A 16,814-nucleotide genomic window follows, 5' to 3' on the forward strand; every position below is an offset into this window, starting at 1 on the left:
ATAACATCTGCTAAACACGTGTATGTGACAAATAACATTTGATTAGAAGAATCTCAAATAAAATATATTTTGATTTGTTTAACACTTTTTTGGTTACATGATTCCATATGTGTTATTTCATAGTTTTGATGTCTTCCCTATTATTCTACAATGTAGAAAATAGTAAAAATAAAGAGAACCCCTTGGATGAGTAGGTGTTCTAAAACTTTTGACCAGTAGTATGTATATATGAGAGAAGACGACTACAAAATTGCAAACTTGACTATTCATGCATTGGGAACAAAAGTACCTACACAATTAAAAGACTAAGACGATTCAAACATTTATACAGTTGTCAAAGATTTTGGGCCTACTCAAAGGATGGTCAGTAAATGGGACCTCCCTCAGTAGTGTTGAGTCCTTTGGGAGGTTTAAGAAGGTAGGGAATGTCATTGTAATTCCGATCAGGTATGTGTCTGTGACAGGACTTTGTACACGGCGCTGGTTCCAGCCTCTTCAGCTTGGTTAGACACAGGAAGTACATGGGGGCCTCCTCCATCAGATACCCTGCAGGACCTGTCGCAACAGAGTCACAAGATGCATTTCTGTGGCACTGTTGATCTTCTGAATGGCCTGGTTGAGGCTGGACAGAGGAATCTGTCTCAGGTAGCTTGGAAGACTTTCTGACACCACGGCCAGACTGAGCCCTGGAGGGAAGCCTTTGGGCCATGGAGGAATGACAAAAAGAGAGCAGAGGTTTGACTAGTAATTAGTAAGTAAATCTATTGGAATTGGTGACGGTGTAACTCTTTTTAGGATATGTTATTAATAAACATATTCTACTTTCGTGTTGGCATTATCAGAGTTGACCTGTTCTGCTTCCCTGCTGCAGTGTGGAGGGTTGAAGTGGCTGAACTACTGCTGTGGGTTGTTTCTTGCTCTGGGAATTTTTTTATTGATTTATTTTTATTGAACCTTTATTTAACCAGGTAAGCCAGTTGAGAACAAGTTCTAAATTACAACTGTGACCTGGCCAAGATAAAGCAAAGCAGTGCGATTAAAAACAACACAGAGTTACATATGGAATAAACAAAACGTACAGTCAATAACACAATAGAAAATCTATATACAGTGAAATGAGCTGCAAGATGAAAGGCAAACCCGTCATCAGAACCAGTCAGCACAAAGGGGTCACTGAGGGGAGGTGTCCCTCCTTTCCTGCCTCCTGGTCCTCCTCTACTCCCTCAGTGTCATGACTCTTTCTCTGAAGCTTCTGCCTCCTGGCGGTTCGGCTCTGTGTGAGAGACAAGATCTCTAGATAAACCAGCCGAGTTCAGGAGGGGAACATTTAGATATAAAGTAAACCAAACCAAATACTGAATATTGTGGATGTACTAAGTGAAGTGTTAAATAGATACTCTTTTACCTGTCTGTTTGTGTGTTCTTAGGTGCTTTGTAGACATATTTTTCCTAGTGTTTCATCAGTCTTTGTATGTCCTCTGCTTCAGCACCATACACATCTTTATGAAGCTCATCACCTCATTCTCCTCTGCCTGTTGGCGCACCAGCTGCTCCTTCACCTGGCCCTGGGCATGCACAACAAGCCAGTTATGTAAATCATTCTGTAAACATGTATACTAATGAATCACATAGCTATTATTAACTACACAGCACTGTGCAAGCAGCTCATCAGGTGCCACATTGACAGTTACCTTGAGGCCCCTGACCTCCGAGTGCAGCTCATGCAGAACTCGCACCACACCCTCTGATCTGAAACACAATTTTACAGAATGTTACACAACACAGTGACAATACAGTAGAGGTGGACTGACTCAGGGTTCCCCAAACTCGGTCCTGGGACCGACGTCAACCTAAATTACAGTTGAGTGGAAGCAGAGAGGAAGGTTGCTGATTAGAGTGGTTTGAGGGAGTTGGAGGTTGGCTCTTCTGTGGTGATAAGGGATGTTCCTCCATGGTTACTCCCAGATCCTGTTGTTGATCTAACCTTGTTAGAGAAAAGGAAAGATTGGTCAGAAGTCAGTGATATAGGGAACTGGTTGACAATTACATTGGTATAAGTTTTTATGGTTTTTTACCACTTTTCACAGATGGATCCAAGGACCCAGATAGTGGGTGCACAGGAGCAGGCATTTACTTCCTGAATTTGATGTGCAGAAATGTAGAAGACAAAAATATGAACTGTCATTATACTCAGTCGAAATGTTGGCGATAATAGTTGCCCTCCAGTGGGTGGAGGACATACAGTTGAAATCGGAAGTTTACATACACTTAGATTGAAGTAATTAAAACTCGTTTTTCAACCACTCCACAAATTTCTTGTTAACAAACTATAGTTTTGGCAAGTTGGTTAGGACATCTACTTTGCGCATGACACAAGTAATTTTTCCAACAATTGTTTACAGACAGATTATTTCACTTATAATTCACTGTATCACAATTCCAGTGGGTCAGAAGTTTACATACACTAAGTTGACTGTGCCTTTAAATAGCTTGTAAGATTCCAGACAATTATGTCATGGCTTTAGAAGCTTCTGATAGGCTAATTGACATCATTTGAGTCAATTGGAGGTGTACCTGTGGATGTATTTCAAGGCCTACCTTCAAACTCAGTGCCTCTTTGCTTGACATCATGGGAAAATCTAAAGAAATCAGCCAAGACCTCAGAAAAAAATGGTAGACCTCCACAAGTCTGGTTCATCCTTGGGAGCAATTTCCAAACGCCTGAAGGTACGCAAGTATAAACACCATGGGACCACGCAGCCGTCAGACCGCTCAGGAAGGAGACGTGTTCTGTCTCCTAGAGATGAACGTACTTTGTTGCGAAAAGTGCAAATCAATCCCAGAACAACAGCAAAGGACCTTGTGAAGATGCTGGAGTAAACAGGTACAAAAGTATCTATATCCACAGTAAAACAAGTCCTATATCGACATAACCTGAAAGGCCACTCAGCAAGGAAGAAGCCACTGCTCCAAAACCGCCATAAAAAAGCCAGACTACGGTTTGCAACTGCACATGGGGACAAAAATCGTACTTTTTGGAGAAATGTCCTCTGGTCTGGTGAAACAAAAATAGAACTGTTTGGCCATAATGACCATCGTTATGTTTGGAGGAAAAAGGGGGAGCTTGCAAGCCGAAGAACACCATCCCAACCGTGAAGCACGGGGGTGGCAGCATCATGCTGTGGGGGTGCTTTGCTGCAGGAGGGACTGGTGCACTTCACAAAATAGATGGCATCACGAGGAAGGAAAATTATGTGGATATATTGAAGCAACATTTCACATTTTAGTCATTTAGCAGACGCTCTTATCCAGAGCGACTTACAGTTAGTGAATACATATATATATTTTTTTCATACTGGTCCCCCGTGGGAATTGAACCCACAACCCTGGCGTTGCAAACGCCATGCTCTATCAACTGAGCTACATCCCTGCCGGCCATTCCCTCCCCTACCCTGGACAACGCTAGGCCAATTGTGCGCTGCCCATGAGTCTCCCGGTCGCGGCCGGCTGCGACAGAGCCTGGATTCGAACCAGGATCTCTAGTGGCACAGCTAGCACTGCGATGCAGTGCCTTAGACCACTGCGCCACTCAGGAGGACCAAGACATCAGTCAGGAAGTTAAAGCTTGGTCGCAAATGGGTCTTCCAAATGAACAATGACCCCAAGCATACTTCCAAAGTTGTGGCAAAATGGCTTAAGAACAACAAAGTCAAGGTATTGGAGTGGCCATCACAAAGCCCTGACCTCAATCCTATAGAGAATGTGTGGGCAGAACTGAAAAAGCGTGTGCGAGCAAGGAGGCCTACAAACCTGACTCAGTTACATCAGCTCTGTCAGGAGGAATGGGCAAAAATTCACCCAACTTATTGTGGGAAGCTTGTGGAAGGCTACCCGAAACGTTTGACCCAAGTTAAACAATTTAAACTTCTGACCCACTGGGAATGTGATGAAAGAAATAAAAGCTGAAATAAATCACTCTACTATTATTCTGACATTTTACATTCTTAAAATAAAGTGGTGATCCTAACTGACCTAAGACAGGGAATTTTTACTAGGATTAAATGTCAGGAATTGTGAAAAAACTGAGTTTAAATGTATTTGGCTAAGGTGTATGTAAACTTCCGACTTCAACTGTACAACCTGTTAGAATTATAGTATTCTCAGATTCTGTCTGTATTGAATAGTTTATCATCTGGTAAATCTACTAGGAGTGACCTACTATTTGAGGTATTAATGTTATTATGGAGCATTGAGAGACTGGGTGTAGTAGTGAGATTCTGCTGGGTTCCAGCACATTCGGGTGTGGAAGCGAATGAAATTGTAGACCAGTTAGAGATGAGGCCAAATGTAAGATCAGTCATTCAAAATTCCGATTAGGAAGAAAGAGCTGGTGTTTGCTCGATTGTGCTTAGGACATTGTACATTGAACTCGTCATTACATCTGGTTGGCAAGCATGTGAATGGTTTGTGTCGATGAAACAGTGGAGTATGTGTTATATTGTTGTAAGTATGTTGAAGAGAGGGAAAGATTGAAGTGTAGGGTCATTGAGATTGGACGGAGTTGGGGGTTTGGAAGGGATTTTTGGGGTTGGGGGAGGGTCTATTAGAAGTTAGTAGGGCTCTTTTTTATTTTCTCAGATGTACTGAGTTAGGTAGGAGGATTTAGAAATGTTGTAAACCGTGATTGACCACACACTCCAGCACAGTAGGTCGGCGGCATGCACCTTTAACGTTTGTTTGCGGACCGCCATTATATCATAGAAGAAGGGGCGAAGTGAGAGGGTCCACTCCAGTCAAAATATTATTATTTATTTAACTTGGCATGTCCGTTAAGAACACATTCTTATTTACAATGACGGCCTACACCGGCCAAACCCAGACGACGCTGGGCCAATTGTGCGCCGCCCTATGGGACTCCCAATCACCGCCGTTTACGATTCAGCCTGGACTCTAACCAGGGGTGTCTGTAGTGACGCCTCAAGCGCTGAGATGCAGTGCCTTAGACCGCTGCGCCACTCGGGAATACAGAGTTAAGTAGACCGCCTTCTTATCGGAGACCAATCTCGTCATTATATAGCTACTGTATCTCTGGTGGAAGTCTGTTTCATACCCTTTTCGTCGAAGTTCTGGTGTGCCTGCTGAAGACCGGCAGTTTCGGTCTCCGAGTTCACTGCTAGGTTTCGCAACTTTGCGAAAAAACGTGCCTACGAGTCAGTTTGCAGACTGGCTGGCTGTTTACATTCATACAAGTTCACACAGGAATTTGGCGCAACTTCCGGAAGTCGTTTTAGTATTTACTATTCAGGACTTTCCCCACGGATGAAGAGAAAGCATCTCGAGCTAAATGCAAAGCTGCCACCTACCGTCCTTGACGATTAGATTCGTAAAAAAACAGAAATTAGCAAGGTCATTTTTGAAGAATTGTGTGGTGGACTGACAATCATCAATAAGAAAACTTCAAAGGCAATAGTTCATAACACACTTCAAAATGAACATTTGTAACATTCATGACAAAAAAAATGTCTATCCATCTATTAATTTACAATAAACTCACTTCCTTTACCTTTTTTAGCATGAGGACGATTAATAGAGCTGGGAGGTGGAGGAACCTTATCAGATCGCTGATTATGCTGGAGAGTATAAATACTGAGGAAACAGTGAAGGTCACCACAGACCTGACTAAGAAACATTCTGACAGGTGAGTAATGGATCATAGCAAGTTTAAATGTTATTCTGAATAGCATAATTATTTACAGAAGATTATGGTTGGTGGATATTGGCCTTCTGTGTTGACTACAGTGGTGTATTGGCCTATAATTAGATGTATTTCTCTTGATTCCTCAGCACCAGAATCAGCCTGCTATTTCACACTTAATATTTAGTAAGTAAACCCATTTAGTTGTAGCCATGGCAATGTTTGGCAAGGTGCTGGAGCCGGTGGGCTACATGCAGACCATGAGGACCCTGGTGGAGGGCATCTGTACCTACCTGGGTGGCAGTGCCTCAGCTGAAGCAACAGACCTGGCCAGGAAGAACCTGGACTACATAGACCAGGAGCTGGGTGCTGCAGGGTCGGGCCTGCTGACAGACCAGGAGGTCCATCGCCTGGAGGACGACCTGGCCGTGGTCTACTACCAGCTGGGCGCGGTCGTCAGGGCCCAGCCTGAGTTCACCAAACGGGAGACAGAGGTGTTTCTCCAGTACGTTCAGGAGCACCGGCTGGAGAGGCAGCTGACGGCACTCCACAGCCGGCTGATGGGGGTGTCGGTCCTGACAGACCAGCCCACCCTGCTGGAAGAGCTGGTCCAGAGCCGCAAGCCCAAACGCTGGGAGATGAGGGAGTTCTGTGTCAAGGTCAGTGGGGGTCAGGGAGTGGTCAGCCATCAGCACACAATGCCCAACAGGCAACAGAGGTCATCATGTTACATTCTAAACATCTCTAACCAATGAATGTGTAAATCATTTGCACACAGTGCCTGAAGTTTAACAAAATGATCCATGGAGTTCAAAGAACAAAATTGCTTGCCTGGGCACCATGCCTTATCTGACTTCCAGGTAGAACTATTTTGGGTTACATGTAATTTGTAAGTCGCTCTGGATAAGAGCGTCTGCTAAATGACGTAAATGTAAATGTAAATGTAGAACCCTCTGTGTAAAGGGTTCAACATGGAACTCAAAAGGGTTCTACCTGGAACCAAAAAGGGTTATTCAAACGGTTATCCTATGGGGACAGCCAAAGAACCCTTTTAGGTTCTAGATAGCACCTTTTTTTCTAAGAGTGTAGCCTGGTTCCAGATCTGTTTGTGCTTTTGCCAACACAATTGCTGTCATTGTCAAGCCAATTTTTTTTGGCATGATGGCACAAACAGACTGGCACAAATGATTGTACCCCTAAACGTTTTACCCTAAAATAGTCAAAGTTACTGGGTGTGTGTTTATTCAAAATACATAGTGATAATTGTAATGCAGTTGCATATACAAAGTTCACCCCTATCTTTTCCAACACTTGGTATGCCACACTGAAAAATGTATTCCTCTACTAGTGAGCAGAAAATGTATGTAGAGAGTCAACCTTATTTCACCTTGAGGGAAATACTAACACATCTGTTATGTTAACCTTGGATAACTTATCAGGCACAAACATTGCAGCAAAATGTATGAGACTGATTAAATACTGGCTATTTTGGGCACTGTATGATCTTGAAGAATCGTCCCAGCCCCTGCTGTTTAATCAAATTTTTTCAATCATAAACATTATTGTGAATAATGATGAGTGAGAAAGTGACAGAGTAATTTTATAATTGATATTGTAATTTTGATATTGATATGTGTGCGTCTGTAACATTATTCACGAATTCATTCAGAATGATCCGTAATCGTGGGAGCATCCACATTCATGTAGAAGTGTTTAGAAACATATTGTATTCGTATTTACAATAAAAGTGACAATACATTATTCACCATTCATTTCTGTTGGGCACAAAATAATCTGAAACACAATCAAAACAAACTGCAAATGCATCCAACAAATTTGGAGTCACAAGCTTGATGTAGTCATTGCGTGCTGTGAATATGGGACCAAACACTTAACTTTTCACTACTTTAATACACAAGTGAATTTGTCCCAATATTTTTGGTCCCCTGAAATGGGGGGACTATGTACAAAAAGTGCTGTAATTTCTAAACGGCTCACCCGATATGGATGAAAATACCCTCAATTTAAAGCTGACAGTCTGCACTTTAACCACGTAGTCGTTGTATCATTTCAAAGTGCTGGAGTACAGAGCTAAAACAACAAAGAAATGTGTCACTGTCCCAATACTTTTGGAGCTCACTGTAAATAGCTCTATGCTATGCCTCTCCAAATGCTGATTCTACAAGATGCAGTCTGTTCAGTATAGTAGACCACCAGTTATCTAAGGGGGCCAACACTCTACTATTATTGAATCTACTGAACATGAGTCATATAGTCATAGCATAGAACTTGGGTTTTATTATGTCAGCCTCTCTTCCCTCCCCTTGCAGGTGAACTTTGTCCTGGGCACGGGTCTGCTGTGCCTCTTCACCCAGGCCTCCCTGACAGGACGAGATCAGGCCCTGCTGATGAAGACCTGGTCTGAGCGCATGGGTGCCCTCTACAGGAAGATGAAGACCACTGGGGGGCGCTGTTCGGGATACTTCCTACAGCAGGCGGAGGAGGACGTGCGTCAGCAGCTGCAGGAGGCCATGCAAAACCGTTCAGCTCCCGAGGAGGCGGCAGCCGGCATCCTAAAGACCCTGGAGAAGAACTATGACTGGCTGCGCTGGGCCGTCATGGTGCACCCTGCCTTAGGGCCCTTGGAGGAGGATGGGGGGGAGGGCCTGGGGAACACACTACAGCCCAACCACTTCTTGTCCGTGTCATCTGAGGCACAATGCCCTCATGTGGTGGCCTGCTACCGTGACATGCCCACCTCGCTGGACAAGAGCCACATCCACCAGCTGATCGTGGACCTGGAGTGGAAGATCCCCAACCCGCCTCCAGAGGTGTACGCCGCCATCGAGGAGGACCCGGGGAAGGCCAGACGCTACCTGGCCTCTCGCATGCTGAAGAAGCTGCAGGAGGGTCTGGGCTCAGCGGTGGCCGTCCATGTGGTGCCGGGCAAGATGGAGATGAAGTGTAACTTCCCCCAAGCCTCCTACTACCTGTACGAGTACAAACACAGGCTGGCCTCGGGCACCTTGTGTGTATTTGGATAAGAGAGAGGGGGGCTGGCTAGTCGTGTGGGCTTAGGCTCAGCTGCTGCAGTGCTGCATCTGCTGGGGTTGGGCACACTAGAATGAATGCACTACTTAAAAAAAACTCCAGATGTTCACAGTCAACTGAAACTATGTTTCCCTTTTTATTTCTGCTGTTTCATAGTTTCCAAATTTAACCAAATTGACCTTGTCTTATGTAACTGACATTTCTTCACAATAAAGGATTAGAAAAACAAAAAAAGTATTTAAATCATTGCCTGTCCTGAAATGCACTCTCAGTTAAAGCAACAATATTGTGTGGCGTTTGGGATCCACCCAGATCTAGAGTATAACTATTAGTAATCCAGACTATGGGTTGTATGATGCAAAGCTAAACATGTTTACGTGGATTTGCTAAATTCCACGTATACATATAAAGTATAATACAATTTTAGACCAGTCTACACAGTACCAAGTCTAAGCTACACTATACATAAGTGGTCACATAAATGGGCACACTGTACTAGAGATATATCACATCTTCCTTGTCCTGTTGTGCAAACTTTTCCATGTCCCTCCTTATATCAGGGAAGCTCTGTAGAACCATCTGGAAGTGGTCTGAGGACAGGGAGAAGAGCTGGCACGTGGTCAGAGCTCGCACCGTGGCCAAACGCTTTCCTTTGGTCATGAGGCAGGTCTCTGTAAACCAGTAAGGCACAGAACAACACACTAGAAATGTATTAAAATGCATATCAGATATACCCACTGTTCCTTGTCATATCCTGCATAGTCCCCAGATGCAATCAGCACAACAATGTAGAACAGGAGAATAAGAATAACTGGTGTTGGGGGTTGGGTCTTTTTCAATTATGCAAGAAATGGATGGAGGATGAGGTTTGACAATCAGAATTTCCAGATTACCCAATCTCTTGTGTGATGGCCTGAATAGAATGATAGTCTGAACAAATGAATGAAGGAGTGAATGAATGATGCTGAAATGAGCTACTCGAATGTGAGCCTGACCTCCAAAGTAGTCTCCGTCAGCCAGCTCCTTCGGGAATGAGTCCGTCTCCACCAGGACCTGGCCGTGCTCGATGAAGAACATGCGGTCTCCGGGCGCGTTCTGGTGGAAGATGACATCATCCTCCTGGAAGACCTCGTGCTGAAACTGGAGGAGGACGGTGTTCAGGAAGTTGACATCTCGGTTCTGGAACATGGGTACATTGTTCAGCAGGCTCGAACACATCACCATCAGAATCTCCTGTATAACACACACAAAGCTTTTATTCAGATTGTTTCATAATAAAGTTCCATAAATAGACAGACAGGTTCCACTATTAAACACAGGTGTAATAACTTAAGGAAACCACAGGTAAGTAGAATGTAGTTACGTACTTCATGTAGTTACGTACTTATACTTTCACTGAACAAAAATATAAACGCAAATAAATTAGGCCCTAATCAATGGATTTCACATGACTGGGAATACAGATATGCATCTGTTGGTCACAGCTACCTTAAAAAAAAAAAGGTAGGGGCGTTGATCACAAAACCAGTCAGTATCTGGTGTGACCACGATACATCTCTTTCGCATAGAGTTGATCAGGCTGGTGATTGTGGCCTGTGGAATGTTGTCCCACTCCTCTTCAATGGCTGAGCGAAGTTACTAGATATTGGTGGGAACTGGAACACACTGTCGTACGCGTCGATCCAGAGCATCTCAAACATGCTCAATGGTTGACATGTCTGGAGAGTATGCAGGCCATGGAAGAACTGGGACATTTTCAGCTTCCAGGAATTGTGTACAGATCCTTGCAACATAGGGCCGTGCATTATCATGCTGAAACATGAGGTGATGGCGGCAGATGAATGGCACGACAATGGGCCTCAGGATCTCGTCACGTTATCTCTGTGCATTCAAATTGCCATTGATAAAATGCAATGGTGTTCGTTGTCCATAGCTTATGCCTGCCTGTCCATACCATAACCCCACAGCCACCATGGGGCACTCTGTTCACAACGTTGACATCAGCAAACCGCTTGCCAGGCAGGCATAAGCTATGGACAACGAACACCATTGCATTTTATCAATGGCAATTTGAATGCACAGAGATAACGTGACGAGATCCTGAGGCCCATTGTCGTGCCATTCATCTGCCGCCATCACCTCATGTTTCAGCATGATAATGCACGGCCCTATGTTGCAAGGATCTGTACACAATTCCTGGAAGCTGAAAATGTCCCAGTTCTTCCATGGCCTGCATACTCTCCAGACATGTCAACCATTGAGCATGTTTGAGATGCTCTGGATCGACGCGTACGACAGTGTGTCTGACATCTTTCCAGGTACAGTTGAAACCGGGATTCTCCAGCGTGTCAGTGGCCATCGAAGTTGAGCATTTGCCCACTGACGTTGCTTACGACGCCGATCTGCAGTCAGGTCAAGACCCTGGTGAGGACGACGAGCACGCAGATGTGCTTCCCTGAGACGGTTTCTGACAGTTTGTGCAGAAATTCTTCGGTTGTGCAAACCCACAGTTTCATCAGCTGTCCAGGTGGCTGGTCTCAGACGATGTGGAGGTCCTGGGCTGGCGTGGTTACACGTGGTTGTGAGGCTGGTTGGCCGTACTGCCAAATTCTCTAAAACAACGTTGGAGGCGGCTTTTGGTCGAGAAATTAACATGAAATTATCTTGGAACAGCTCTGGTGGCCAATTACACGCTCCCTAAAACACTTGAGACATCTGTGGCATTGTGTTGTGTGACAAAACTGCACATTTTTTGAGTGGTCTTTTATTGTCCCCAGCACAAGGTACACATGTGTAATGATCATGCTGTTTAATCAGCTGCTTGATATGCCACACCTGTTTTGTGGATAGATTATCTTGGCAAAGGAGAAATTCTCACTAACAGGGATGTAAACAAATTTGTGCACACAATTTGAGAGAAATACGTTTTTTGTGCATATGGAACATTTCTGAGATCTTTTATTTCAGCTCACGAAACATGGGACCGACACTTTACATGTTGCGTTTATATTTTTGTTCAGTTAATTTTTTTTACATTTGTATACTATTATATAAGGTCTACCTAATGTAAAGTGGGACCTAAAGACACAGTGAATACTGAGAAGTTGTATAAAATAGAATAGAATATGACCGACTGAAGTACCTCTCTCAAAGCTGAGGAGACTGAAATGAGAAAGTTCTTCTCATCAAACCATCTCCCCCCATAGCGGGCCCCGTAGTACTTGTTGATACGAAGCCGAAGGTCGTTAGGAAGCTTCAAGAAGGTCATGTAGTCGTCTAGATGATTCATCTGTGGATTATCTGACATTATGGCCTTTGGATGACATGCCATTACAATCAAAAGTGATATATTAATAGAGTTCCTTGCTTATGTGATCGAGTTTGAACCGGAGTCGTCTGTGTTAGCTTTATGAGCTAAAGCCTAGGCATTAAATCTCCATTACACTTAGTATACCTTGTTCTTGTAGGCCTTTGCTGCTTGGTCTACGTTGGTTATTATGGCAGTAGCGTTGGCCACCAGTACAGTGTACATTAGAGCCCCAGACAGCATACTGGTCATGACCACCCACAGCTCCACCTCATCTAGGGAGCAAAAAACCCAGTACACACATAAATAGAGCGTAATACTTGGCTATTCAACTCCACGCACTTCAGTCTTGGAGTTGAATAGTATCAGTCTAATATACAGTGGGGAAAAAGTATTTAGTCAGCCACCAATTGTGCAAGTTCTCCCACTTAAAAAGATGAGAGAGGCCTGTAATTTTCATCATAGGTACACGTCAACTATGACAGACAAAATGAGAAAAAAAAATCCAGAAAATCACGTTGTAGGATTTTTAATGAATTTATTAGCAAATTATGGTGGGAAATAAGTATTTGGTCACCTACAAACAAGCAAGATTTCTGGCTCTCACAGACCTGTAACTTCTTCTTTAAGAGGCTCCTCTGTCCTCCACTCGTTACCTGTATTAATGGCACCTGTTTGAACTTGTTCTCAGTATAAAAGACACCTGTCCACAACCTCAAACAGTCACACTCCAAACTCCACTATGGCCAAGACCAAAGAGCTGTCAAAGGACACCAGAAACAAAATTGTAGACCTGCACCAGGCTGGGAAGACTGAATCTGCAATAGGTAAGCAGCTTGGTTTGAAGAAATCAACTGTGGGAGCAATTATTAGGAAATGGAAGACATACAAGACCACTGATAATCTCCCTCGATCTGGGGCTCCACGCAAGATCTCACCCCGTGGGGTCAAAATGATCACAAGAACGGTGAGCAAAAATCCCAGACCCACACGGGGGACCTAGTGAATGACCTGCAGAGAGCTGGGACCAAAGTAACAAAGCCTACCATCAGTAACACACTACGCCGCCAGGGACTCAAATCCTGCAGTGCCAGACGTGTCCCCCTGCTTAAGCCAGTACATGTCCAGGCCCGTCTGAAGTTTGCTAGAGTGCATTTGGATGATCCAGAAGAGGATTGGGAGAATGTCATATGGTCAGATGAAACCAAAATAAAACTTTTTGGTAAAAACTAAACTCGTCGTGTTTGGAGGACAAAGAATGCTGAGTTGCATCCAAAGAACACCATACATACTGTGAAGCATGGAGGTGGAAACATCATGCTTTGGGGCTGTTTTTCTGCAAAGGGACCAGGACGACTGATCCGTATAAAGGAAAGAATGAATGGGGCCATGTATCGTGAGATTTTGAGTGAAAACCTCCTTCCATCAGCAAGGGCATTGAAGATGAAACGTGGCTGGGTCTTTCAGCATGACAATGATCCCAAACACACCGCCCGGGCAACGAAGGAGTGGCTTCGTAAGAAGCATATCAAGGTCCTGGAGTGGCCTAGCCAGTCTCCAGATCTCAACCCCATAGAAAATCTTTGGAGGGAGTTGAAAGTCTGTGTTGCCCAGCGACAGCTCCAAAACATCACTGCTCTAGAGGAGATCTGCATGGAGGAAGGGGCCAAAATACCAGCAACAGTGTGTGAAAACCTTGTGAAGACTTACAGAAAACGTTTGACCTGTGTCATTGCCAACAAAGGGTATATAACAAAGTATTGAGAAACTTTTGTTATTGACCAAATACTTATTTTCCACCATAATTTGCAAATAAATTCATAAAAAATCCAACAATGTGATTTTCTGGATTTTTTTTCTCATTTTGTCTGTCATAGTTGACGTGTACCTATGATGAAAATTACAGGCCTCTCTCATCTTTTTAAGTGGGAGAACTTGCACAATTGGTGGCTGACTAAATACTTTTTTTCCCCACTGTATGTTTACATATGAAAGACAATCTATTGTGCGAACAGAATATCACCAGATTATGAACAGTCCTTACTTGTTGGTGACTCCGTGGATCCATAGGATATTTGGATCATATGCGAGAGAGCCCGAAACACTCCAAAGGAATACTTCTCACCAACTGTGGCATTCTGGAAAATGCCACATTGTTTATATAGGGTGAACTAACCCTTTAAATGCAGCTGAGACCTCCTACATCTCAATACATGTGGGGCTTACCATCAGCTTCTCTCGTCTGACCCAGCAGTCAGATGGGAACTCCTCCAGCATTGGGACAAAGTACTGGATACAGCCGTTCCAGTGGCATAGCAGGAACATCATCATGAACAAAGACAGTATGCGGAAGAACAGCTGAACATACTCCAAGTTGGCATTTGAAACCTATGGAGAAAGAAACAAAGGCACACTATTAAACATGATGCCACTAAAAATATTGATTGGAATGCAAAGATAATTCTAGATGTGTATGTGTATGTCAATCAAAAGCGCTACCCCTGTACATGTTTGTATTGCTTCTTGGCCAAATGTATTTGTAGTACAAGGTTTGACTTTGTGGGGAGAGGGCAGCATACATATCAAAACTTACCTTCTCAACTTCATTGAAGAAGCGGACAAGCCTGGAGACTCTGAGGAGCCTGACGAGGCTGATGATTCGGACAAACATGAGGATCCGGACCATTCTACTGGCTTTGGAACCTGAGGTGGAGGTGTCACTGTGGGATTGTAACTCCTGTCACAGTAAAAATACACAAATACAAATACATATTTTAATTTCATGATCTTACATTAGACTGGAACAACTGTATAACACCGTGATGCTGGAACAGTTGGAGTCATTTATCATTACCGCAATTAATAGTATGTAGCCAATTGGGAATGCTGCAATCACATCTGGTATGAACCAACTCTTTAGGTAAATCACACTGATCTTTTTGATATCCAGGATAGCCACCTGTGGAATTGAATAACAGACAGTTAATGTTCAGGTGATTGATATTAATGCTTGGCAGTATGCCTCAGACAAATTAATAATTCAACCATTCAACGGAAGCTAAATGTTTTGGGATTCTGGCCAAATTTAAACGAGACAGTGATGCCATCCAGAATGTACATCATAAGCTATTAATAGAGAAGGGCATGAATATAAACTTGACAGGGTCGTCAATTGCCCAAACTTTAAGATTCATATTTTACACCAGCTTGGTCTGAAACTGAAACAGCATAAAACACAAACTGGTTCTTGATCAGCCCCCTTATATGCCCATTTCCTTCTTATCAAATAACAATGATCCACAGCCATGTTTAGTTATGTTTCATCATCTGTACACTTCACTACATATTTTCTAAGCATCTTGCTCCTAGGTAAAGTTTAAGCCTGTTATTTTCATGAGAGAATGTATTACAAAAGCAAACCTAATCTATAAATAGTTATCTGTAAATTAATTTACTTCTAAGAATCTTTATCTTCCAAATTTGGTCAATTCCCTCTTGCAAATAACAGCTGCAGGTTTAGCACATGCGCCAGGGGTTCAGTTAATCTGGCCCCTTTCATGTTTTGAAACTAATACAGATAGGGCAGATTGGGATTGCATGCTCGTGGAAGGTGATTATAAAACTATCACAGATTGGGACTGGTCTGAAAATACAGTAAAGTCAAAGCTACGTTACCTCACTGTCCTCAGAGATGATACCCATGCGAAAATTCAGAGCCACATCCATCAGAAACAAAGTGTCTGAGAAGACATTGAAACCTTCCCAGCCCACTCCACTGTACCCATCTAAGAAAGCTATCTCCATGGGGATCCCAATCAAATTCAGGAATGTGATGGCAACCATACACATGATGTAGTAACTCCTACAAGACACAATAACAAAGGGTTTGCATATTGAAGACATGCAGACACGCAGTTCTTAGAAACACTGTTAGAAACACCCTTTAGAGTTTTCTTTGGCATATACCTAAGGTCTTTGCTGTCTTTGCTAACTTTGCTGTGTTGTGCTTTGACAGACAAACAAAATGCCAAGACATCTCTAAGGTCTACCTTTGCTATGTTGTTCTAGGACAGACAAAATGCCAAGGCAGCACGAACAGTAGTTAGAGAGAAGAATACCTTATGGGGCTGAATGGGTGGATGACCCAGACTCCACTCTGCAGCTGGCGTATACATTCCTTCTCCACAGCTATCTCGCTACCGTACACAGATAGAGACTGCCTGTTCAGCTGAGGCAGAAAGACAGCTCTCCAACCACAGGTGCTGGCTGTGCGTCTGCCGACAGGGGTTTGGGAGTTCTCCATCCCAGAAGGAGCACACAGTTCCTCTGTTCAGCCGACCGCGCTGGCCATCCTTCCCTGGGCTGCTGAAGAGTCGAGTCTAACTCTGTGTTTTCGGTCACAGGGTAATTTTCCATCACTGCTCCTGTGGCCGCAGCTTATTGAGGCGGCGTGGTGGGAGGAGAGTGGCTGCCAGACTCTCTCTCTCTCTCTCTCTCTCTCTCTCTCTCTCTCTCTCTCTCTCTCTCTCTCTCTCTCTCTCTCTCTCTCTCTCTCTCTCTCCCCCCCCCCCTCTCCCGGCTGATTAACTATTCAGTATCTCCACTTCATGCAAGCATGAATCAAACCCAGTCAAAAGACGAGTCTGGAACACATTAATACTAAATACAATAGCTGGTTTTGAATATCACAACTATTGTCATCTGAACTAGACAACTAGGAGGGCAAAGGATGAGAAGTTTAGTAATTGTAACAGTTGACCA

At 43.7% G+C, this 16,814-nt stretch overlaps 2 protein-coding genes and 1 long non-coding RNA gene across 3 annotated transcripts; 1 reads left to right on the forward strand and 2 right to left on the reverse strand.

Moving 5' to 3' along the window:
* Positions 1-1,043: 1,043 nt before the first annotated feature.
* LOC121571691 lies at positions 1,044-5,457 on the reverse strand. The gene is made up of 4 exons (XR_006001753.1): positions 5,111-5,457; positions 1,692-1,749; positions 1,406-1,565; positions 1,044-1,273 (listed from the first exon to the last, which is right to left on the reverse strand). It is a non-coding gene; the product is annotated as an uncharacterized LOC121571691 (long non-coding RNA).
* Positions 4,364-9,139, forward strand: LOC121571690. The gene is made up of 4 exons (XM_041883308.2): positions 4,364-4,503; positions 5,573-5,698; positions 5,845-6,354; positions 8,026-9,139. Exons 3-4 carry the CDS (start codon positions 5,908-5,910, stop codon positions 8,737-8,739), a joined length of 1,161 nt encoding a protein of 386 aa, XP_041739242.1. The 5' UTR covers positions 4,364-4,503; positions 5,573-5,698; positions 5,845-5,907; the 3' UTR covers positions 8,740-9,139.
* Positions 8,890-16,461, reverse strand: LOC121571689 (potassium/sodium hyperpolarization-activated cyclic nucleotide-gated channel 1-like). Its single transcript, XM_045209019.1, has 10 exons — positions 16,172-16,461; positions 15,729-15,915; positions 14,908-15,012; positions 14,647-14,790; positions 14,280-14,441; positions 14,098-14,191; positions 12,201-12,328; positions 11,889-12,035; positions 9,742-9,979; positions 8,890-9,417 (listed from the first exon to the last, which is right to left on the reverse strand). Exons 1-10 carry the CDS (start codon positions 16,354-16,356, stop codon positions 9,242-9,244), a joined length of 1,566 nt encoding a protein of 521 aa, XP_045064954.1. The 5' UTR covers positions 16,357-16,461; the 3' UTR covers positions 8,890-9,241.
* Positions 16,462-16,814: the final 353 nt, after the last annotated feature.

This window comes from Coregonus clupeaformis, chromosome 29 (assembly GCF_020615455.1).
Source record: "Coregonus clupeaformis isolate EN_2021a chromosome 29, ASM2061545v1, whole genome shotgun sequence".
Lineage (NCBI taxonomy): Eukaryota > Metazoa > Chordata > Actinopteri > Salmoniformes > Salmonidae > Coregonus > Coregonus clupeaformis.